The sequence below is a fragment of the Centropristis striata genome, chromosome 4 (assembly GCF_030273125.1).
Source record: "Centropristis striata isolate RG_2023a ecotype Rhode Island chromosome 4, C.striata_1.0, whole genome shotgun sequence".
Taxonomy (NCBI): Eukaryota; Metazoa; Chordata; class Actinopteri; order Perciformes; family Serranidae; genus Centropristis; species Centropristis striata.
The window spans coordinates 4,545,713-4,571,853 of NC_081520.1; the positions used below are offsets into that span (position 1 = coordinate 4,545,713).

At 42.6% G+C, this 26,141-nt stretch overlaps 1 protein-coding gene across 1 annotated transcript; it reads left to right on the top strand.

Annotated features, from left to right (window-relative positions):
- The first annotated feature begins 420 nt into the window (after window positions 1-420).
- On the top strand, window positions 421-10,690 carry LOC131969869 (uncharacterized). Its single transcript, XM_059331094.1, has 3 exons — window positions 421-1,807; window positions 4,609-5,094; window positions 10,358-10,690. Exons 1-3 carry the CDS (start codon window positions 782-784, stop codon window positions 10,688-10,690), a joined length of 1,845 nt encoding a protein of 614 aa, XP_059187077.1. The 5' UTR covers window positions 421-781.
- The last annotated feature ends 15,451 nt before the right edge of the window (window positions 10,691-26,141 follow it).

Here is a 26,141-nt window from a genome sequence, read left to right on the forward strand (position 1 = left end):
CAGATCCCTTACTTAAGTAAAAGTACTAATACCACACTGTGAAATTACTCCACTACAAGTCAAAGTTCAGCATTCAAAACTTACTAAGTACTGCAGAGTGACCCTATTCAGATTGTTCTATATTCTAAATAGATTATTTAGATTGATGGGTTCCTGTAAGCAGTGTTTTCATTTTGTAAAGATAGAGCTCATTTTAATGGCTTAATATACAGTTATGAGGTTTAATTTAAAAAAAAAAAAAAAAGATAATGTTTTTATGTTAAATCTGGTCTAAAAAAGTAACTTAAGCTGGCAGCTAAATCTAGTGGAATAAAAAGTATAATATTTGCCTCAATAAAGTGAAGTAAAAGCTACATAAAATGGAAAACACACAAATCAAATACCTCAAAATCATACTTAAATACTGTGGAGGGGGCGTGGTGCATCAGCTGCAGGAGAGAGGTGTGGAGAGGGCTCAGGAGAGCAGCGCCAGGTGAGAGTGATTAACACAACTGCACAGCATTAGCTAATCACTCTCTCCCTTTTAAAACACAGTAGCGTGCTGGACCTGGGAGGCGGAATGACTGGAGCACACACACAGTCTGGACCAGACAAGGAGACAGAGCACGGCAGCATAAAGCCTGTGAACGGCTCTGTACACTGTTGGTAACCTGTTGATAAACTGCATTAAATAAAAGTATCCTGAACGTTGATTATACTCCGTGTCCTACCTGCTGAGGAGAACTCACGGTGGCTCAAACCACGCCACATTGGCGCCTGAACAGGGACTCAGCAGGTAGAGATGTCGGAGCCACAAACGCCGGTGACCACGCTGGCGCAGATGCTGGCGGAGGTTGCAGCTATGAGCCGGGACCAGGCAGCGCTCAACAGACAACAACTGGCCGCTCTCCAGTTCCAGGCAGAGAAACAAGCTGAGCTTCTGGAGGTGATGGTTAACCGGGTTGGGGGGGCGTCGTCAGCCCCCTCGTTCGCTGGTGTCACGATCCAGAGGATGGCGGCCCATGATGACCCCCAGACGTACCTGGACATGTTCGAGGCGACGGCGACGGCATGCAACTGGCCGGAGGAAGAGTGGGCTGTGCGCCTGCTTCCTCTGCTGTCGGGAGAGGCGCAGACGGCGGCATTCGGCCTACCCGGACCCTCCCGGTGTCGGTTCAGGGACATCAAGCGGGCAGTTCTGGACAGGTTGGGGTTCTCCACAGAAGACCAGCGGCGCAGGTTCCGGGGGACCAAGCTGGGTCCCGCGGATCGGCCATTTGTCTACGCGCAACAGCTGAAGGATGCGGCGACCAGGTGGCTTCAGCCGGGGAGCTCTGCGGGCGAGGCGCGGCTGCTGGAAACCGTGGTTTTGGAGCAGTTCGTGGAGGGGCTCCCAACGGCCACCTCGGACTGGGTGCGCTGCCACCGCCCGGCGGATCTGGCGGCTGCCATAACCCTGGCGGAGGACCATCTGGCTGTTCTCTCCTGGGGCCGGGCACATGAGGGTCGGCCAGTCTCTCCCGTCCGTCCCATACCGGCGCCCCGCAGGAGACCGGTGCCGGGTCCCCAGCCCTCCACGCCGGCTAGACCCTCTCCTCGCCCGCGCACTAATCCTCCCTCTCTTTTTTATCCTTCCCAGGCTCCAGCCGCTACGGGCGCTGCTCTCGACCCACAGAGGGTTCCTCAGGCGGCAGGGCAGGAGTGCTGGAGGTGTGGACAGCCCGGACACTTCCGCCGAGAGTGTCCACTCATGGAGGTCGGTCAAGTGGTCCGGGTTGTCGGACCTCCAGCACCCTCCCCCGGTCTAGGAGGGACGTACAGCGTTCCGGTAAGGATCCAGGGTGGTACACATCGGGCAATGGTGGACTCTGGCTGCACGCAGTCCATAGTCCACCAGAGTCTGATTCGACCCGGGGCATTGATGGAGGCGGGCTGGGTGGATATTAGGTGTGTGCATGGGGACATCCACAGATACCCTGTAGTACCAGTGGAAATTCGGTTTAAGGGAAAAAAGCATAGTGTTAAGGCTGCGGTTAGTTCCCGCCTGACGCACCCCCTGATTCTGGGTACTGATTGGCCGGGGTTTGACAGATTAGTGGGACAGTGTGTGGGGGTGCGTTCACGACCGACAGGGACATGGGATATGTGCGCTGTGCTCAGTGGTGACGCGAGGTTGTCCGACACTGCAGACGGGGAGGGGGAGCCGGTGGTGCCTCCACCGGAGGCTCCACCGGTGCCCGTGTTTGCCTCCATGGAAGATTTTCCACTCGAGCAGTCTCGTGATGATACTCTACGCTTTGCCTTTGACCAAGTGATAAAAATTGATGGTCACATGGTGCGCCCTAACGCAGCGTTAACGTATCCCCACTTCTCACTGCGCAGGGACAGATTATACAGAGTGAGTCGTGACACTCAGACAAATGACATAATTACCCAGTTGTTGGTACCAAAAAGCCGCCGGGAAATGGTTTTCCAGGCGGCTCATTTTAACCCGATGGCTGGGCATATGGGGTATGAAAAGACACTGAACCGTGTAATGGCCCGATTCTATTGGCCAGGCATTCGGGCAGACGTGCGCCGCTGGTGTGCGTCTTGCCCTGAATGCCAGTTGGTTAACCAACCGGCCGTCCCGAGAGCGCCCTTGCGCTCATTACCACTGATTGAGATCCCGTTTGAGCGTATTGGGATGGATCTCATCGGGCCATTTCACCGGAGCGCACGGGGATATCGCTTTGTGTTAGTTCTTGTGGATTACGCAACGCGATATCCAGAGGCAGTTCCGCTGCGCACCATCTCTGCAAAGAGTGTGGCGCAGGCACTGTTTCAAGTTATCTCCCGAGTCGGGATCCCGAAAGAGATCCTGACTGACCAAGGCACCCAGTTTATGTCACGAACACTGAGAGAACTGTACGGATTATTGGGCATCAAGTCTATTCGAACCAGTGTTTACCACCCGCAAACTGACGGCCTCGTTGAGCGCCTGAATAAGACTTTGAAGTCCATGATCCGTAAGTTTGTGCACGATGATAGTCCTAATTGGGATAAGTGGCTAGATCCTCTGCTGTTTGCAGTGCGCGAGGTACCCCAGGCCTCCACGGGATTTTCTCCCTTTGAACTGCTGTTTGGCAGGAAACCACGGGGGGTTTTGGACCTTGTTAAAGAAAGCTGGGAGGAAGGTCCAAGCCCCAGTAAAAATGAAGTGCAATACGTCCTGGACCTGAGAGCAAAACTCCACACATTGGGGCGGTTATCACGGGAGAATTTGCTCCGGGCCCAGGAACGTCAGCAGCGGCTGTACAACAGAGGATCTAAGCTAAGACAATTTTCACCGGGAGATAAAGTGCTTGTATTACTCCCATCTTCCACCTCCAAATTACTCGCCAAGTGGCAAGGACCCTTTGTGGTCACACGACGAGTGGTGATGTCGATTATGAGCTTGTGCGATCTGACAGGGGAGGGGCTACGCAGATTTATCACCTCAACCTCCTCAAAGCTTGGAGAGAGGCTGAGTCTGTTTCCCTGGTGACGGCAATTACAGAGAGAGATGAGTTGGGGCCAGAGGTTCCAAAATCGGCCAATCCTGCCTCGCTCCTTTGTGAAAACCATCTCTCACCGTCCCAGAGAACAGATATTGCCAGGTTGCAACAGAGTTACGCTGACGTGTTCTCCCCCCTGCCAGGACGCACAAGTCTTATTCAACACAACGTTGAGACTCACCCGGGCGTGACGGTGCGTTCACGGCCCTATAGGTTACCTGAACACAAGAGAAAAGTGGTTCAGGCAGAATTGAAAGCGATGCTGGAGATGGGGGTAATAGAAGAGTCCAACAGTGCCTGGTGTAGCCCCATCGTTCTTGTAAGCAAGAAGGATGGGTCCATCCGGTTCTGTGTGGACTATCGCAGGGTGAATGATGTTTCACGGTTTGATGCCTATCCAATGCCTCGGGTCGACGAGCTCCTGGATCGCCTGGGCACTGCTCGTTTTTTCACGACACTGGATTTAACCAAGGGCTACTGGCAGATTCCCCTATCTCCAGAGTCCAGGGAGAAAACGGCCTTCTCCACTCCGTACGGTTTGTACCAATTTGTTACACTTCCGTTCGGGTTGTTCGGGGCCCCAGCCACATTTCAGCGCCTCATGGACCGCGTGCTGCGTCCACATGTTGCATATGCTGCCGCCTACCTGGATGATGTAATCATCCATAGCACCACCTGGGCGGAGCATGTGCGGCAGGTGGCTGCAGTGCTGGGTTCATTGAGGCAGGCGGGGCTCACGGCCAACCCGAAGAAGTGTGCAGTTGGACGGAGGGAGGTACGGTATCTGGGGTACCACTTGGGCGGCGGGCAGGTGCGTCCACAGGTAGATAAGACAGCTGCTATTGCAGCCTGCCCAAGGCCCAAGACCAAAAAAGAGGTGCGGCGGTTCTTGGGGCTGGCAGGCTATTACCGGAGATTTATCCCCAATTTCGCGGAGCTGACCAGCCCCTTGACTGACCTCACCCGAAAGGGTGCCTCAGATCCGGTCCAGTGGACGGAGCAGTGCCAGGTGTCGCTTGAGAGGGTTAAACAGACCCTCTGTGGGGAGCCTCTTCTCCACACACCTAACTTCTCTTTCCCTTTTGTCCTGCAGACTGATGCATCGGGCAGAGGGCTGGGGGCCGTTCTGTCTCAGCAGGTGCAGGGCGTTGACCGCCCGGTGCTCTACATCAGCCGGAAGCTGTCCGAAAGGGAGGCCAGGTACAGCACAGTGGAGAGGGAGTGCCTGGCCATCCGGTGGGCGGTCGATGCTCTGCGGTACTACCTGCTGGGGCGCCCATTCACCCTCTGCTCGGACCATGCTCCCCTCCAGTGGCTCCACCGCATGAAGGATGCCAACGCCCGGATCACCCGTTGGTATCTGGCACTACAGCCGTTTAAGTTCAAGGTGATCCATAGGCCGGGGGCGCAGATGGTTGTGGCCGACTTCCTTTCCCGCTCCCATGGGGAGGGGGGGGGGGGGAGTAGGTTAGGCCGGACGGCTCCCCGGCCTAAGTCGGGCGGTGGAGGTATGTGGAGGGGGCGTGGTGCATCAGCTGCAGGAGAGAGGTGTGGAGAGGGCTCAGGAGAGCAGCGCCAGGTGAGAGTGATTAACACAACTGCACAGCATTAGCTAATCACTCTCTCCCTTTTAAAACACAGTAGCGTGCTGGACCTGGGAGGCGGAATGACTGGAGCACACACACAGTCTGGACCAGACAAGGAGACAGAGCACGGCAGCATAAAGCCTGTGAACGGCTCTGTACACTGTTGGTAACCTGTTGATAAACTGCATTAAATAAAAGTATCCTGAACGTTGATTATACTCCGTGTCCTACCTGCTGAGGAGAACTCACGGTGGCTCAAACCACGCCACAAACACAATACTTAAGAAAATGAACTTTGTTACATTCCAGCACTGGTTCAGTCTCTCCACTAGCTCCAGACCCAAAATGCAAGCTTGCTAAAATAAAAAACAAAAATCTGAAAGGAGAGTGCACTCAGGTCAAACAGAAGTTATTGCAAGTAGTTATTACAAATTCAACACCAGATATATTGTGCTTGTGGGTTACTTTGTGGTGTTTTAGTTAAACAGTCAATTAATATAATTGTGTTTATATGATGTTAAGGTTTTATTAACTAGAAGTATTTGTCTCAGCCTTTAATTATTTAAGAGTGATGTTATGTCTTGGCCTGGATCAGGGCTATTCCATTATAAATGGAATGGGCCCAAATTTGAAAAGCAAGATATTTAGTTGGGCCAGACATTGCAGTTATTAGTAAGCAGCGGAGAATGACAAATTTTAAACCAACACTAATGAATGTAATGAAAAACAAGTAATGTTTATTAATTGTGTCACATCAGACAGAGGCACATCTAAATGTAAAAAGGGGATACAATTAATTAGGATCTGAGGTAGTAGGAATAATCTTTTATTTTATTTTGAGATAATAGAGTTTTAGTTTCACAATTAAGCGCAGTATTGTGGGATAAATATTGCTAGGCTATGAATGTTGCATTCATGGTCTAGGAATTTCTAAAGGCTCACAAAAATGTGTGTTTTCTCTTTCTTTTTATGGTTTTCTGGCAGGACCACAACCTGGTCCCCTGGGGTTGATCCTGGAGTGCATGGGGCCCATGGGCTGCCATTTGAATAGACTTTTTTTACAATGAGATGTCTCTTTCGTCATATGCCAACATAGGTATTTGGGTTTAAAAGGGTTTGAAGGTTTTATTTACATAAAGTGTTTACTTTACAAGCTGTTGTTGAAAGGGTTACATGTATATGTACGAATGAAGGTCACATGAAGTACTATTACATTTATAATAGGTATGTAGGACTGCATGGCCTTTATATTTATGAATGTCCTTCCAGGCTTCGTGGCTATTGTCAAGGAGAGAATGAGACACACAGAGATAGAAACAGACTGTATAATATAGAAGAAAATCATAAGGGAGGAGTTAACAGTTATAGCCCCCCCTGTATTCTCCTCCCCTCAGCCTCCTCCTTCCGTCCTCTTTCCCTCATCCCTCTTGAGGCGCTATTCCAAATTTTTTATTATCGGGCCCAATAAAAGAGCGTGAAATGAAAACATAATTGAGTTTTAATTTGTCTGTGGAGCTCCAGCCACCCGCTGACAAAAGCCTGACCAGATCACTGCTCACTGCCTCATTAAGGGACGAAGACAAGGAAGAGGGAAAAGTGTTGCCAGCAAAGGAATTTCTCTCTCTGACAAAACGCATGTAAGCATATGTGTATGTAAGAATCGGTCATGTGTGTATTTGTTTACACCTCTCTGTTTCCTCCTGCGTTGTTTGCTCTGAAGAATACACAGTGAGCCCAGCTGCAGGACTCGGTGTGCTTACAGCCTATAAACAAGTGTTCAAGTGGGAAAGCTCAAGTGCCCTTAAGTAGCTCCTTATCACCACCTTGAGAATGTGTGTGTGTGTGTGTGGATGATTGTGTGAGTGTGTGAGTTTTCCTCTCTGGCTTGTGGCTGTGTAAGCCTTGAGCTTCTTAAAGAGCCCAGTGGGACAAGTAGAGGAACCAGAGCGAGGGGTTTAACCTGCTCTGCTCCCCCTGACACCTCCTCCCCTCTGCGCCACACTCACACATTACACAGCAAAGTGGAAAGAAAGTGGCCGTAAGAAGCAAGAACTTGTGCCTATTATATGTTAACATACAGTCCGTACACCTGTGTAAAAAACGGTAATAGAACACTATGCTTTAGAACGATCCCTTATAAAAACTTTAACACTGCGCCTATTGATTTTTCTTGGGCAGCGCTAGTTGGGCTACAGCTATCCACATCCTGGGTGGGCGGATGGCGGGGCGGGAATTAGCAAAAGGTCAGTTGACAAAGTCTTGTATGTGGGATGTCAACTTCTTAAATTACTTCCTAGCTACTTATCAACAAGTAAACTGTCTCTGCTTCTAGAAGTCTTCTTTGTTGACTGAATATGACCTATTTGGTGTCAGGCCGGGCTCAAGTCAGGACTCAGATGCAGAGCAGTTGAATTTAAAAGTTTCTTTATTCAAAGAATGCAGCAGGTAAGTCCTCACAGAGTGAAAGAAAAGGGCTATGAAACATCTGAGTCTGAGTAAAAACTAGACAAAGAAAAGTTGCTCAAAAGGAGGAAAAACACTGAATCTATCTACACTACAAACTAGAAATAAAAAACCTAATCTAAAATAATCTATTAAATAATAACACCTACAAACTAAAAGCGCTCCAAAGCGGAAAAAAAAAAGATTCTACTAAAATACTATGAAAAACTGGATCAGGACTAAAGGGGGAAAATAATAAAGAACACAAAATCACTCCAAAAGGAGGAAAAAAAACCCGGCTGAATCAAAAAGTTATGAAACTAAGAACTGCACTTAACTAATAAATTACAAAGAAAAATCACTCTTGCAAGGAATCCAAAAGGGGGAAAACAAGACAAGCTGTGGCAAGAAGGAGATAAGTGGCTGGTATGGTGACGGGGTCAAACACACTGGACCAAGACAAAGGAAAACACAGACTATTGGAACACATGGAGGGAAGGGAGCACCAGGTGAACACAGACTATTGGAACACATGGAGGGAAGGGAGCACCAGGTGAACACAGACTACTGGAACACATGGAGGGAAGGGAGCACCAGGTGAACACAATCAGTAATTAGGGGAGACAATCAGACAGATGACACACGGGGAAGGGCAAGTGACCTGAAACGAGAGGAGAGTTACTATTTCAAAATAAAACAGGAAATAACGATACCAGAACACAAAATAAAACACCACCTCACATGACATTTGTAATGGATACGTCACTCTTTACTGACTGGTTAACAACCACTCCCAAAGTGAAAATGGCTAACATGAACAGGATATCAGAGTAATGAAGTGAAACAAAATGGCAACTAAGCCTAGTTATCAAGGTAGAGCAGCATAACAAACTGTTGGAGTCAGATTTCAGGCCACTTGACAAATGTTAAAGGAGCAGGGTGCATGATTTAGTGCCATTTAGCCGTGAGGTTGCAGATTGCAAACCAATGACTACCTCTTTCACCCCTCCTATTCCAAGTGTGTAGAGAAGCTAAAGCCTTCAGGTCCTCTCTAGAGCCAGTCTGTGGTTTGTCCACCCTCTGTAGAAACATGGCGGACTCCATGAAGAGGACCGCTCTCTGACTGTATCCCAAAGTCAAGGATCCTTCCTTGGTGGGATCCTTCCTTCAGAGTTGGGTCTTCCAGAGACGAAGCCAGAGTCCTTCCTATCACTGGTGTAATGCACAAGAGGAACAGCCTTCCTAGTGTGCAGGAGTACGTCATTGCGTGATTGGATATCCTGCTTAAATTCAGCGCTGCAGTTTAAAAACAGTTATTTATAAATAACAATGAAGGATTATAGCGGACTGTCTGTCCCTGTTAACACAATAAACAAATGTACAATTTTCTGAATGGGATAGTGAAATATACTTTGCACATAGTACAACATTATCTGACGCATAGAAATGAATTAACAATAACTTTAGCGACTGAGATGGCATTAATTAACTTAACTGGCAATGTATCAAGATGATGCTTATCATCTTTTAGCTAAATATTCTGGCATTTGTTCATGCATATGTTTTGCTTGACTTTGAACACAAGTTTTGTAAGTTATGTGATAACAAATATTCAGTGTAAACTGAAAATACTTTTATATTTAAATGCATATCGTGCCGCCGCTGTTTCTACGCTCGCCATTTTTAAATTTCCCAGTAGACCAGTGTGCACAAGGCATTATGGGTAGTCGGAGCGCACGGAGGATAAACTCATGCATCCTTGTAATTTGGGCAGAAGAAGGATGGAGGATCCTGGACATTGGGACAGTCCTTCTGTGGATGTCGATGAAGTAATCCTTCCTTGACATTGAGATACAGCTCTAGTGTAGGTATGAAGGGCTCATTCGCAGCTAATGAAAACAGAGTGATTCTTAGATTCAGGTGAATATACTCTAATGAAAATATAGTTATGAATATTATAATTAATTTCTACTTATAGATCCCCCTAAATCATACACGCTGCAAAAGAATCATGTGTCTCTTTAGCTGCCACATGCTCCACTGTGTTCAATGGCTAGTTGGTAACTTTGTCTGTTTGCTGTTCGTCGTTGGCAGGTGACATGTATTTGGTTTATCAGAGCTTTTTTACTGACAGCTGCCTGCTGTTGGAAATGGGCCAAGACAGCTGGGTTTGAAACAAAACAAACTAAAAGCATAAACCCTAAGCTTTCAAGTTTCAAGGTTTATTAATATATTTTTTTTCAAAGTTTAGTGCAACATTAATATGCACCAGTCAAACCCATTTAATGTCCTTTCTACTCGAATGTTACACAATTTGTTGAAGGGTTGACAATAGTCAATCATCTTTATAAACTACTGCAAATATCCTCAAGATTGTGTGACAAGATTGCAGACTCATGGCATTTTATTGCTGCTTCCCATCTAATATGACATTTATGCTAATGTGTTTATTCATTGTTATTTTGTCTCGTCAACAAACAGCATGGTACTCAGCCTTTTGAGTTCTCATCATTTGGTCGTTCTGGTGGAGTGCAAGTGGCAGCAATTAGTCTTTTTTATTTTTATCTTTCCATCATTGATCTTTCTCAATACAGAGGGTTGGACTTATTACACACAGCTGTAACTCTATAGTCACTTTATATTAACTACTACATTAAAAAAGGAGTGCTTTCCATCCAGGTCATCAATACATTCTCATCCCAACTTAAAGCTTTGTCACTGTCTGACACCGACACGATTTTTGCATCTTATCAGGGTTGCTGAGTCAGTTTTTCTAGTTACATGGCTTTTGGAAATAAACTTTTGTGTTTACAGGATGACACCACCCTGTTTGGAGAGACTGCAGAGCAGCTCAGTGAAACCCTCAGTGTGTTTGTCGAGGAGACCAAAAAGCTCGGCCTGAAGATAAGCTGGTCCAAGACTGAACTTATGCATGTAGGTGATGGACCAGACCCACCACCCTTCCTGTTTGATGGTACCCCTGTCCACTTTGTCCCCACCTTCAAATACCTCGGCTCGACAGTGTCCAACACCGATGACCTCAAAATAGAGGTGAACAGACGTGGTGCCCTAGCAGCCTCTGTGATGCAGTCTTTGTGGAGGCCGTTGTGGCGACACCGGCACATATCGAGGGAGACAAAGCTCTGAGTCTACAAAGCCTCTGTCATCTGTGTACTCCTGTATGGCTCAGAAACTTGGCTGCTCAATAACACACTGGCGACCAGGCTAGATGGCTTTGATTCCAGAGCCCTCAGAAGGATTGAAGGCATCTTGTGGAGCCAGCATGTCACTAACCAGACTTTAAGAGAGCTAACCCAACAGCTTGGGAGGCGCCCGGGGGGCATCCTTATCACCGTGTGTTCAGACCGGACGCGTAGCGAATTTTCGCGTCGCGTTACTCGCGCGAGTTGATTCGCGCGAGAATTGAATTTAATTTGCGTCATTCGCGCAAGTAAATAACTCGCGAATTTTCGCCCAAGAGACTATTTAGCGCCAAATAATTCCCTCCATTTCATTCTGTCATCAACCATGACAAGCATAGCGTCCCTGTACCTGCTTTGGAAGTCCGAGATACGTCGGAAAACACGCCGTCGTGTCTGGGTGAGTGACATCATCCGGAGGCGCACTCAGCACGGAGAGAGGACCGCAGAGTACTTCCACCTTTTTCCTGTCCCTCCTGTCGACCCACTCCTCCTTCCTGCCTCTTTTCTCCTCTCTCTCATGTATGTATCTCGGACACTGTCGTCCAGAATCTCAACGCTGATAGGCTGTCCCGACACAGCGTCACGCGAATATTTCGCCAAAGTTGAATTTATTGAACTCACGCGAATTCGCATTGTTTCATTCGCGCCGCGACATTCGCGTCAATCGCGGCATTCGCGCGAAACCCGCGATTCGCGCCGCCGGCAAAAATTCTATTCGCGTGTTTGCATTGACTTTGTATGTAATCTTGTCGCACGAAATATTCGCTACGCGTCCGGTCTGAACGCACCGTCAGATGCCTAAACCACCTCAGCTGACTCCTTTCGAAGTGAAGGAGCAGCGGCTCTACTCCGAGCTCCCTCCGGATGTCTGAGCTCCTCACCCTATCTCTAAGGCTGAGCCCAGCCGCCCTACAGAGGAAGCTCATTTCACCCGCTTGTATCCACAATCTTGTTCTTTTGGTCACTACCCAAAGCTCATGACCATAGGTGAGGGTTGTAACATAGATGGACCGGTAAATCGAGAGCTTTGCCTTCCGGCTCAGCTCCTTCTTCACCACGACGGTCCGGTACAACGCCCGCATCACTGCTGACACCACACCAAACCACCTGTCCATCTCTTGCTCCGTTCTACCTTCACTCGTGAACAAGACCCCGAGATACTTGAACTCCTTCACTTGAGGCAGTACCTCTCTCCACCCAGAGGGGTGCAGTCCACCGTTTTCCGGCAGAGAACCATGGCCTCAGACTTGGAGGTGCTGACTCTCATCCCTACCGCTTCACACTTGGCTGAAAACCACCCCGACGAGTGCTGGAGGTCCCGGTCTGATGAAGCCAAAAAAAACACGTCATCTGCAAAAAGCAGAGATGCAATTCTTAGGTCACCAAACCGGATCCCTTCCTCCCCCCGGCTGCGCCTTGAGATCCTGTCCATGAAGACCAAGACCAACAACCATGCCACGTTTAAAGTCACTAAATCATCTTTCTTCCTCATTCTGATGCTCGTTCTGATCTTCTGCAGCTCGTCTTCACCAGGTCTACATGTCTAAATGCATTGAGTTGCTGCCATTTGATTGGCTGGTTAGAGATTTACATTAACATGCAGTTGAACAGGTGTATCTAATAATAATAAAGATTTGCAACAGTTATAACTTGTACTTTGTTTACTGCAGGTAAAACTTCATTAACAAGACCTAATCATTTATTTAAAGCCTTCCACAATCAAACAAAACAACACATTGCCGTCAGGTGTCAGTTTTTTCACTTAAAATGTCAACACAAACCTATCTTGTAGGCACACAAAAGCATCTCGTGCCCTCAGTGTTATAAATCACGGCTCCGACATGCAGGTTTTGTTGTCCCATGACGGACACGGGGAAAACTGGGGGACAGGGAGTGAAGCTGGTCAAACAACAAACGGTAAAAATGAGATAATGCGTTTGTAAAAACCCTAAAGACTCTTTATCTCAAAAAACAGATTTACCACCCCCTCTTCCAAAAAAAGTGGCTGGAAAATGCACTTTCATTGGTTCAACACAAGCACAACTAACAGTGGACGTTGCAGTGTCCATGGCAACCCACCTGGCTTTTGCTGCCACGTTTTGCTGAATGGGTTTCCTCCTGCCAGTGGCGTTCGAGGCAGCCAGTCGATAGCAGTACATGGTGTAATGAACAGACTATATGAAACAAGGCCAGGGGCAACGCCACTCCAAAGATAAGAGCATGAAAAGAGAAAATGCTGACTGTGTTGAACAAAGATACAACTATTTAAACAGAAATGGCCCTGGAGCCCAGCTGTTGAGAAGGCAGCGACCAGAAAGAGGAGCAAATTATCCAAACTGGCACCATTCAGCCATACTTTGATTTATTTAAGGGGAAATAGCTTGAAAAGTAAATGGGAGAAAGTGGATGCCATTGGGAAGAAGATCTTCTATTACCTAAATGACAGCACAGCAGAACATCTTTTAAAGGGCAGTTCCTGATATCTTTTCTTGTGCCATTTGTTTGTCTGATTCAACACAGCGCTTACCTGCAATACACTGTGAAAAATGTCTGTAGATTTTAAGGTGAAAAACAAGGTGACATACATAAAAACATATGAGACAGCATTAAAAAAAATAAATAGATGTTGGTACTTGATATGCACACACCACCAGATGGACAAGGGTGTGAATTACTTTAAGTATAGTTGATCACCCAAGGGTCAAGAGTTTGCTCTCATTATTAACCCTATAAAGCCAAGTGTATCATATACGTTTTTGGGATCTCTACATCATCAGTGTGATTTTTTTTCCCTGAAAAACCTGATGTATACATGTGTTGAAGATTAAAAAAAACTGAGCAAAAATGATACGCAGGTTCCACTGGTGGATCTGTCATTGCTGCATGAAAACTTCATATCAGCAGATGTATGATGTTGTTATTTTGCATGTTTGAGGAAAATGTTAAAAGGAAAGTCAAAGTCTTAATAGGATAAAAATGTTAGGTTTTATTTGTTTTTGTTAGTTAAAAAACAAAACAATCTGTGAGCAACAAATTGCACATAAAGACCTGATATATTAAATATGATACAAATTAGAATTCATATATGCAAATTTTTTTTTTTAATTGTCAGCAGGTGAAATAAACGTTCCAATTTTAAAAAGATAGAATTCCTGGCAGTTATTTCATGGTTCAGGCTTTATAGGGTTAAAAAAAATCTGTCAATGACTGAAAATATTTGGTCACCAAAACCTCTGGTTGGTGGTTACGTCTCACTCTTTTCTGCCCAGCTCCTCTCTCCGTTTTCAGTGTTCTGCAGGGATTGCTCCTTTCCAATTTTACTAATACCATGTGTGGGGAATCTGAACCAAGCAAATCAAAACTACTTAACCAGCTTAAGAAAAATCAAGATCCATGGAAACAAATGTAGAGAATAAAAATCAAGTCAAATTCACAGATATTACATTTAGGAAATGTTGTGTGATATTTCGCTCTCTTGAAAGTACATTTAGCATGTTCATATTGTATTTAGATAGACTTCCAAGCATCCAAACCCTTGAGATTGTTTTACAGTATAATAATTACCATTAAGTGCCGTATCATGTGGTCCAAATCAGCAGTAATAAAATAAGAACCACACTAATTACATTATCATGCTTTGCCAATTTAATTTATTGGAATAAATTAAAGATCTTTTGGAATCATCCCATCTGTACACTGGCCAACCAAACCGAGGAACCATTGACGATCCCCCTAGCACGAACTTACACACACATCACACATACGTGAAGACACACAGCTGGCTGATCCGGGCGGTGCACTCCCTGTATTCATTATCATTATTACATCTGTGTAACACAAATAGTCCCATTCACGCTGTATCTATTGACATAGTATTACATTTCTTTACACATTACAATTCCCTCCGGGGGGGATTTCCTCCATGTAATAGCCCTGCTCCTACACTGCACTCATGACTGCACACACACACACACACACACACACACACACACACACACACACACATTCTTGTACTTCTATCTTTGTGAGGACCCTCATTGGAACAGTGAATTCTTTAGCAAGGTTATAATAGTTTTGGATTTTTCATTAGTTTTAGTTTTAATTTCATTGTGAATTTTTTTTCTTCAAATTCAGTTAGTTTTAATTAGTTTTAACAGTGAGTTTGCTAGTTTTAGTTTAGCATTTATTTTTTGAAAATGTTTTAGTTTTAGTTTAGTTTTTATTAGTTTTAGTGTTAGTTTGTAATGGGGTATTGGTTGGGTGGGAGATAAAAGGGGTCACAGTAAATTTTGCTTTTATTTCCTTTGTCTTATCCATCTTCATGATGTATGAAAAAAGTTGATAAAGACGAAAACAAAGGACATTTTCACAATAATTTTAGTTAGTTTTGTATCCACAAAATACAGTTTCAGTTAATTAACATTTTTTTTTAAAACTCTCATTTTTATTTTAGCTAAGGAAAATGTTTTTTCAATTCTAGTTTTCGTTATTTAGTTTCGTTGTTCCCTAGCCCCTTACCCTAACCCTTAACCTAAGCTTCACCATCACCACTAAATACCCAACCCCAACCCTAACATAAACCTGATGTAACCTTAACCCTAAAACAAAGTCTGAAATCTCAAAAAAGCTCAAAAAAGCCTTTAGAGGCCGAAATGTCCTCACTTTGCAAAAATGTCCTCACTCTGTCGATTAAAAACGTGTTCCGGCCCTCACTATGTAGGAAGTACAAGAACACACACACACACTGCAAGTAAAACCAACATGAAATGAGTAGAAAAAACAATCCTTCGCGCTCTAATCTGTTTAATCTGCACCTCCTCCAATCTCTTTTTTCATCATCTTCATCCACCTTTCCTCCTGTTATTTATTCATCTTTCTCTCAAACCCTTTCTCTCTCCTCTTCCCTTCATTTAACAACTCTTTACCCATTCTCCACTTCTCATCCAATCTCCCCCTTTTCCTCCCTCTTTCCTTCACCCCTGTCACCCCCCCCCTCAGGCCTGCTAGGCTGAGTGGAGTCAGTTCAGGGCTGTAACCTCCTCTCTCCCTCCACTCAATCCATCTTTTCTGAAAAACATAAATACCAGTTTCCTATTACATCAGTCTGATGAAGCCAGCAGCTGAGGCAAGATTACATTACTGCTGAGAACAATACTTGTGTGTATGTGTGTGTCTGTGTGTGTGTGTCTGTGTGTCAATCAATCAAGACATTTTTATTTGCTTTTGGTCCCTTGGGAGAGATGTATGCACATGTATGTATGTGAGAGTGTTTGTATATGTCCATCCCCAGTCTGCTCATAAAGGAGAAACATTCTGGTGTCTTCTCTGTCTGTCTGTGTGTGTGTGTGTGTGTGTGTGTGTGTGTGTGTGTGTGTGCAGACCCCAAAAAGACCAAAGGCAAAGTGAGAAAGTCTGAGATTGCTAAAGAAAAGAGAGACTTGCTGTTGTGGTGTGTGTGTGTGTATGTGTGTGTGTGTGTGTGTGTGTGTGTGTGTGTGTGTGTGCCTGTAAATCAGATTGATTGCAGCTATAATTAAATTGTATGTGCTCCCAGAGATCCTGTCTCCCTCTCTCCCTCTGCCCCTTATTCTCTCTCTCTCTCTCTCTCTGTCTTCTTTACGGTATGTGTGAGATGGCCATGCTGCTGGTGTATCATTCTCAAGATTATTTTCTACTTGCCTCCACAGATTCATTTGAACCACACTGCATCGTCTAAGTTGGGCTACAGGATGTTGTTCTGCACTCAACCAGTGTATTATTGGGTTCATTTAGTTCAGATTTAATTGAGGAAAAAAAGGACAGTCAGGGAGATAATAACAGAACTTGTACTAGAAAATATCATTATGAAAATACCATTTGCAGAGATTTCATACTTTTGCCATTAATAGACTCCAATCACAATGTGGTACTGTTCTATGATGCACACTCTCAGAACCCATTGGCCCACCCATTGGTCATTGTTCTGATGAGGATTCATCAGAAAATATTACTAGGGGTTTTTGTGTAACCATCTGGATAACAGGTATCCAGGCCAAGATGAACTCGTCTGTGTGCTCATTGGTTAAAACCCTCTGGAGTCCACGAAAAGGTCAGCGCATTACTTCTTCATGACGTCATAACATAAAAACAAAGCAGCGTGTTTCCTGCTGTCAGGTTCCCTCTAAAGTACAGACTAGAAACTCCATGCCAGTTTATGTTTGATGATGATAGGCCAAATAAAACCGGAGATAATGTCAGATGTATTAAGTATAAAAATATAGAACTAGATGTCTATAGTCTGTTAGAGATTAATAAAATTAGCAATAATCTGCATTATGACCTTTAGTAAAATGCTGCTTAGAAATGTATTTAGCAAAGCATAAAACACATTTCATATGCCAGGCACAGCACACAGAAATAAAGAGTATCAACAGAAGGACATGCTGATAACACTTTGCACATGAGCACATATTTGAAGGCAGATTAAACACTGAAGCACACAACAACACAATTCAAGGTCTCGGGCCCAGGTGGAGAACACAAGGCAAGATACAGAAGTGTGCTGTTAGCTTTTTCCTTCCACAGGGCCGTGTCCAGAAGCCGAAGCACCAAGAGGCTAGGACTAGCCTGCGTGCCAACAAAACGGGCGGGCCAAGTCTAAACCATAGTGCTGCCCCAACAGTTTTTGACCAATCAGATAGTCGCACATTCACAAAAATCTGTGTAAAACTAAGGCCCCGTTTACACAAGGATGCTTGCGGGTAAAAACGACAAAATATTTTATTTAAAGTGCCTTTCGTTTAGACGGTGACGGTGTTTTTGGGCCTTAAAAACGCAAAAATCTGAACCCACCCTCCAGAGTGTAAAACTGTAATCCGCTCCTCCGTAGCGTGTCGTCTACACTGCCAAGACACAAAACTCTGCTCAGATCTGCTCACGTCGCGTACGCGTTTACGTCACATACATGCTCCAGTACAGGGAAATAAAGAAACATGTGGGATTATTTCCATGCTTCGGACCTTCAAGCTGCTCTGGCAGCTCTAATAAACTTACAGGAGTCTTTCCACCAAATGTACAGGATATGTACAGATAGTATTAGTGAACAGAGAAGGATCTGGAATTACCTCTATCACATTTTGGATGCACCAATTGGTCGGAGGCGAGTCAGAAGGCTTTGGACGAGACCTGGGAGATCTAGTGATGGTGGAGAACTTTGTGGAAGGAGTAGCTGATGAAAATGCGTGGTGTGAAAACTTCTGCATGCCCAAAGATGCTCTTATCGCTTTAAGTGATACCGTCTGGCTGCATACCCAATCCAATTCACACACTTTAGCGTCACCGTATGCAGCAGATTTCCTCCTGAAAATGCTCGTCTAAACGCGGAACAAAAAGTAAAGACACTTTTGCGTCTTCTGTTCAAACTGTCATCATGTAAACGCAGCCTAAGTTAGGCATCCTTTTCTATGAGGTGGTTAACTGCTTAGCAGCCTGTGATTTCTGAACAGAGAAGGTCCATGACCATGACTCACTCTTTCATTATTGTCTTAAATAAATAGTCAAAAGGATTTTACTCTCCTCTCATCTGTTCTGCAAAAAAAAGGAACTCTAGTTCAAAGTCCAAACGGAAACCAGAAAGCTTCCGGTACTAAAATCTGTTTGTTTTTTGGCATACAGATTCTACATTTAAATAGATTATGTGATGCATAACTCATGGAAATCAGTTTAAAGAATAAGGTTATTCCGCTTGAGGCCAATTCAGTTCTGCTCAATTTGCAAATCCTGAAATAATTTACAAACAACTGGGCTACAGTGCCTACATGAGCAGCACGTGATGGCTGCCTTGCTAAACTGCTGCAGCCTGCACCGGATGTTACGTGCAATAGGCATATTTTACAAATGGCAAACATTATCAAACATGATTAAATGTTGCATTTGTTGAGGACTATTTTCTGCCTTACATATTTAATAATTTACTGTGTTTTTCCAGGACCAGGAAAGTTGAGTATGATGCCTATGTTGATCATAATGAAGAAACATGTTGTCCAGTGTAATTCTTTCGAAAACGTTTTGTTCATTAAATGTCTTGTTCAGTGTTTGGTTGGACTAACAGACACTCCAAGGAGTCGCTGCTCAGTTTTCTGAGGTCAGTAACACACATTTTGTTTTTTGTTTTTTGCTAGCCAAAACTAACATCCCAGTTAATGCTCCAGTTAATGCTAACATGAATTAGCAGCAGCTTCTCTCAGTCAGGTTGAGGTGTAGAGAGGCTGTAGTCAGTGATCAGATCCCTCTCCTCCTCCACAGTCCAGATATGGTCTGCTCCCCGTATCGGAAACAAGATGGCGACACAAGATGGTGGCGAGTGTAACGCTGAAATCGATCGCCACAAACCAATGGGTGACGTCACGGTGACTACGTCCATTATTTGTATACAGTCTATGAGCTACACACACTGTACTGGTTAGTGGGATGAATTCATTGTTGGTTTTAGTCTTTCATGGGATTTGTTGACAATGTTTTTTTTTTTTTTTGTAGAATTCGTAAAAATATATTTTTTAAAGGTTTTCAACAACACAAACACTGATGCGACACATCCAAAAGTCACACACACTATCACATCTATTTAATCTGACAAAAAAGTATTAAAAAAACCCCATTATGACAAGAAAAAAACCCCTCAAAATACAAATGAGTAAAAAACAATTAAATCTCATAAAGACACATATACAAAAGCGCGCACAAAAACCCTGCCTTTATTCATATTTTTGGATGCTTTTAATTACAGTCTGGATACCAACTTAACACCACCTCATCCTCTCATCTAACCCAACCCTCATATAGAACAGAGAGGACTGAGGGATAAGAAGTCGAAGCAGATGGGCCTCTGCCCAAAGCTCCATTGTAATTTCTTTGTTAAAGAGGGAAGGATTGGCTGCATGATCACAGTTGGCGCCTGAAGTTGGCATTTGTGAGAGTGACACTGTGATGTGAATTTTATTATTCTCTGTAATGAGCTGACAGTTATTGCATTGTTGTGCCTTAATTACGTTGGATTGGAATTGCCTTTTCGATTATGAGGAGCCACCTTCAAGACTCCTATTCAATTTTCTCGCTTCCGTAATTCCCCATCACCTGCTGTAACACCTCCCCCCTGCCAGTATGACAGAGTGTGGGAAGAGACTCCAACACCATGTATTTACTATAAGTGCCTGCATGAACAACCTTAATCTATGTATGCATAAGCAGTCTTCAGAATGATTGTCTCACTCCTGGGTCTTTGCATGAACACTGCAAAAAAGGTGTGTCTAAAAACAAGATAAAAACACTAAATTGAGGGAAATGATCTTGCTGCATGGACAGATAATTTCACTTGATGAGATTTATTAAAAATAAGAAACAAGATAAATGATCTAATACTTGTAAATCTAAAGTTTTTTTTAATCTTGGTAAGAAACTAATAATTTGCAGTGCACTCTGCTTGCAGCTTTAATTTATCTTGTTTTAAGTTAAGTTAAGTTTAAGTTTTTAAGTTTTTAAGTTAATTTCTTATTTTAACCCATAAGAACCCATGGTGACACCCATGTAACAAACACTTTAAATCTTCTAGAATCTAAGATTAAACCCATTTAACAATTCCAACCAATTAATAGTGTGTCCTGTATTGCATATCACTTCTTCTGACCATATTTCCTGTCACAATTTTGATATATGTTATGGAGATGCAACAAATTTGTGTTTCTGCAAGCAGAAAATGTGTCTGAGTTTTTTTAAATTTTAAAATTAGAAATATCATAAAAATAAACGCCCAATGTATTGTATATGTCACATCACAGATCTTTGACATTTAGGGGTATTATTTTTTTTTTTAAAACACCATAAATGTGTTTTATGTGGTCCACTTGGTCTGTGGTACATCCCCCATAATTTTCCTTTAAGGATTACTGGGTCTGGGTTCTTATGGGTTAAGCGTTGAACATGCTTATTTCTAGATTTAATAATCTTAATTTAAGAAATCTTGTCAAGTGAAATTAGATGTCCATGCAGCAAGATCATTTTCCTCAGATTAATGTTTTTATATTGTTTTTAGACACACCTTTTTGCAGTGTAAACATTAAAAGAGAACAGTGTGAAGAAAGAACAGCAGTTTGATGCAGAAATGGTGATAATGAAAGAGGGAAAATGCATGGATTGTCTTCTGCTTATACGGGCCGGGTCGCGGGGGCAGCAGGTTAAGCAAAGTATTCCAGATGTCCCTCTCTTTAACAAAGAGTTCCAACTCCTCCTGAGGAATCTAGATGAGTCCTTAATCCCTTCAGCATGTTCTAGGTCGAGCCCGGGGTCTCTTACCAGTTGGACGTGCCTGGAACTCCTCAGTTGGCGCCCCGGAGGCATCCTTACCAGATGCCCGAACCACTTCAACTGGCTCGTCATGAAGAAGAAGCGGCTCTACTCCAACTCCCTCTGGATGTCCAATTTAGGCTACACTCAGACTGCAGGCAAATGTGACCCAAATCAGATTTTTTTGCTTATGTGACTTCCAATTTTTTGGATTGGGTCAAATTGTACTTCTCTCGCCAAAATACACTGTTTTGTACACAAGCGGTCATGTTTTAACACTGTAAAACCCAAATATAGTTATCATGTTTTTTTATAACTATTTTCTCGTTATTTTGATTTTTTCTTTTCATTTTGGCAGTTTCTTGTGATTTCAACTATTTTCAAGCAGGAAACATGTTATTGGACTCATATTCAATCCCTGTAGTGGTTTATTGATTCATCATCATTAGTATCAATGGTTGGCTTAAATTGTTCTTCTCTCGCCGAAATAACGCTGTTTTGGACACAAGCGGTCATGTTTTAACACTGTAAAACCCAAATATCATTTTGACTCTTTTCATGTGACTTCAACTATTTTCTTTTCATTTTTGGCAGTTTCTTGTGATTTCAACTATTTTCAAGCAGGAAACATGTTATTGGACTCATATTCAATCCCTGTAGTGGTTTATTGATTCATCATCATTAGTATCAATGGTTGGCTTAAATTGTTCTTCTCTCGCCGAAATAACGCTGTTTTGGACACAAGCGGTCATGTTTTAACACTGTAAAACCCAAATATAGTTATCACGTTTTTTTAATAACTATTTTCTCGTTATTTTGACTTCTTCTTGTGATTTTTTTTTTGTCATTTTGACTCTTTTCATGTGACTTCAATTATTTTCGTTTCTTGTGATTTCAACTCTTTTTAAGCAGGAAACAAAAAGCCTGAACAGCACAAATCAGATTTTTTCAAATTGGATCCATGCCACTTTGATTTGTAGTCCTAAGTTGGATACATATTTGATGTTTTCATGCGACCTCAGTCTGAACGTTCATGTCGCATTTCATCCAACTTGTACATCACTCTAGCTCTCCGACTGTGGTCAGAAAGCCCAGTGGAGATGTGTTTTCCTCCAGGGTCAGCCCCCTTTACTTTTAACAACAGAAAGCAATACACGGGAGCTCTGCTGTGTCTTGAGAAGCTGCATACTTTCTTACCTTACAACTGTGACTCGCACTGCACATTTACTGCTTCAGTGACCACTTTTACTCCTTACTCCGATAGTCTCCTGCTGCATGTCACCCACTCGCTCTCTGTCGCTCCCAGACAGCAACTCCATTCACTCCAAACATGAGCACACATAAACTTGCCCTGCCTCTTAAAAGAGGCCTCGCCATTCTTATAAGGCAAAGTTAAAAATCTTGCTTTTCTGCGCAAACATTTTAGTATCATGACAACCCTACCCCAAACTGGTGTTTGGGGTAGGGTTGTCACGATGTTAAAAATGTTAAAATAAGTGCAACTAAATATTAATGAACTAATAATTATAATTTAATTGTTTGTTAATGGTAAAGTAACTATAAACTTACATTGATATACCATCTATTTGCCATTTACAAATGATTTAGTTAGTTAAACATTAATAAATTACGTATTTACCATTCTAAATGGCCTATATACGGTTTATAAATGATGATTAAACATTAATAAACTACCTGTTTACCAATTATAAATGATGGTTATTGTAAAGCGTGCAGGATAAGAATAACAATTATGTTATCTGCCAAGCTCTCGCCTTAATGAGCAGACAAGAGGTAATTGTGAAGTAATTAATTTACTTATTTTTGTCCAAACAGCATCATTAAGCATTATTAAAACAAATAAGCTAGCTGATGAATGAACCAGGTGGGTAATGCAGCTCCTCAAATTTGATGTATTTTTGCCAATCCTCCTTTGTTATTTCAACGTGTATTAATGTCACAATGCTATGAATTGTGTGTAATTCTCTCAGAAATGCAGATGTTAGAAAAATTGCATGAGGAAACCTTGAAAATTGATAATCTGTCACCAACAGAAAAAACCTCACCATTTTTCTACGCAGATCGTTGATGGGGAATGAAGAGCTGGAGACGTCCAAGTTCTCAGTTTAACATAGTTTTATTACAATACGTCAAAAAATGTGCACTTTACTTTTTGAGATTCTCCGGGTTCAAAAACTCATGTCCCTGAATACAAACAGACGGGTTTCAGTTTGTGAAGTCTGAACCACGACTCTCTCCCTGAACCCATTAAAATACTAACATTTGTTTACAAAACATGCTGGTCGATTTCCTCCAGGAAGTTCCGCCTCCTTGGTCGCTGAAAACCTCCTGTCTTGTTATGTCTTACAAAGATATTATGTCTCACAGAGCCAAAGGATTCTCACTGTCTCACATAGATTCTACAAGTCTAAAAAATATGAAACAGACAATGAAATATATGTTATAACATTAACACACAAACAAAGTCAGACAACAGGGAAGCAGAAATTAAGCATAAAATAATTTACCAATATAGAAAATAATCAATTATTTTAACACAGACTTGTAGAAAGCGATCAAAATGTCTGTGAAAGGCTAATTCTAGCACTTGACAATGTGAGGTGTGTACACAGTAAGTTCTCGAGGACTTAGGGCGGTCCCACTGTCAAAGGCTGTGAGAGTGTACATTGGGATTGGACCAGTGTTGAAGTTAGGGTAAGACAACTATTCTTGGTTAGAATGCTTTCTTTCTGCTACGCCACCCACATGCTATACTACTTTCTGTGTTTGCACTGAATGTTGGTGCTGGAAATAAAATGGAAGGTGTGAAATCGTCCAAAAGGGATGCAGGGCGGGATATTATGTATATAAAGTATACTGTCAACCCTCTAATTTCCCTGTAGAGAAGGTTTGTACTGTGAGTTGTAGAGGAACTTTGGTATTCTTCAACCTTTGTTTCCATGTTTTGTGTCAAACCCCTTTATGTTCCACCTCCTTTTGAGAATTGGGGTGCTGTGGCAGTGGATTTCTGAAGATTCATTTTAGATGCAGCTCAGCACAGTGTGTCAAGCTGTTATAAATCTGTTATAAAAATGAATGATTAAAAATAATTTGAGTGTAGAACACTGTGATACGAGGATATGAAGGCCAGTCCCATACTCACTTATGTCTCATACACTGTGAAAAAAAATCTGTTTAATTCAAGGTAAAATACCGGCAGCTGTGGTTGCCAGAACATCACCGTAAAAAATACAGTGAGCATATGTAAATGTAAATATCAGCAAAAACTGTAATTTATACTGAATAATCCCATTACTTTTAGGATAATTGTTTCATCGTGGTATTCCTCCATTAACTTTGCATGAAAATTTTAGATTTTTACAGCAAAACTGTGTGTTTTCTACAGTTTATGGCGGTAGAATTTAAAGTTTTATACTATTCTTTGATTTACAGTAATTAAAAGTATCTACTACGGTGATCTACAATGTTTAATTTTACGACCTATTTCTGATGCAATTTGACAGCAAACATTTTTTATAGTGTAGGTTGTTGCAGCATTTTTTGGGTTACCATTCGTTACACAGAATTTAATATTTTTTGATCACTTGAGGTTAAATAAATATGGTAAAAAAAAGAAAAGATCTCTGCAAAATATCACATCAAGGCACCGAGACATTAAGTAAGACAATAGAAGAATTCATGCTGTGGTGTGATAGGAGAAAGCATTTTTGAGATTTGTGCAAGAGGATGTTTTTTTATTGCTACTGGGTAACACTTTCTGTAAAGACAAAGTCTACTTTTGTTGTGAAACATGCTGAGAAACCCAGTATACATAGAAAAGCCATAAATCCTCTGAATACTCTCGGTCTCCAGTTTTTGGTTGTAAAGTTTTATGAGGCTGTGATTATCCTAGATGTCACAGACGCTCATTATACACTCAGGTCAAGTTTCACAAAAATTGTCTGACCAAAATAACTTTCAGAAGATGTATGGCTTCTCCATATATATTTTTTTTAAAATAAGGGGGTTTCTCAGCAGTTTAAAGAGCAAACATGCTCGCCATCCAATCGCAGAAAATTAAAAAATCTCCCAAGTTTTCAAAGACAAATCACAACATGGATTAATTCTATGTTGTTCCAAAGGTCTTTTTGATAATAAAAAATATGTGTAACAAATAGCATGAACCCAAAATTGCTGCAACAACTTATAGGACATAGTTGAGCATGGAGATGGACTAAAGAAAGAGAAACATTAATGTTCTGAACACTTATACACCTTAAAATACAATCACTTTCCAACACGCCTCTGTTCAGCATTCTGGGTTACATAACTGAAATGTCCTACAATAACTTAAAATGTCCTGAAGTGACAGTAATGTTTTATATTTAGCTCTTCTTTCAGATGCCTTTATTTTATAAAAATACATATGGGGAAAGGCAAGACTGCACAGTGACACCACATATGTTGTTGAATAAGAACATTGATAAATTCATTCATTTTTATTAGAGACTAGACACACAGTGCTGAGCTCAAATTAATATTCAGATCTCCAGCTTTCACATGATGCTCACCACTTCTATGTGGCATTTATTGTTGTGCTTCTATGTAAAATAAAAAAAAATAAATAAAAAAAAGTAAAAGCCACTGCCCACAACCCCCAGTTAACCCTTAATAGGGCACTCATTGAAATACTTGCAATTTCCAAATTTGGAGGATATTACATACAGAATGTGGACTGTGGAATGTATAAAAACACATACGGACCTGGGGGAGGGGGGTAATATTTTGAGAAATAAATTTACGAGATTAAAGTGGCAAATCTACGAGAAAAAATGTGCAGATTTATGAGATTTGAAGTGGCGAATCTGCGAGAAAAAGTTGCTTTTTTCCCACTTTTTTCTCATAAATCAGTGACTATTTTTGCACAGATTTGCGACTTTAAATCTCTTAAATCTGCGACTTTTTTTCTTGTAGATTTGCCACTTTAATCTAGTAAATGTGCAACTTTTTTCTCAAAATATTTTTTTTTTGTATATCCGCTGAAGTGACCAAATACGGTTCTTTGCCCAATAAAGGGT

What these genes read in the sequence shown, in the direction of transcription:
- LOC131969869 (XM_059331094.1), top strand. Translation starts at nt 782, where the DNA reads ATGTCGGAGCCACAAACGCCGGTGACCACGCTGGCGCAGATGCTGGCG. An exon ending in GAGGGACGTACAGCGTTCCG is followed by an intron (nt 1,808 to 4,608) that starts GTAAGGATCCAG and finishes TTTGTCCTGCAG; the next exon opens with ACTGATGCATCGGGCAGAGG. An exon ending in GCTCAGGAGAGCAGCGCCAG is followed by an intron (nt 5,095 to 10,357) that starts GTGAGAGTGATT and finishes TTGTGTTTACAG; the next exon opens with GATGACACCACCCTGTTTGG.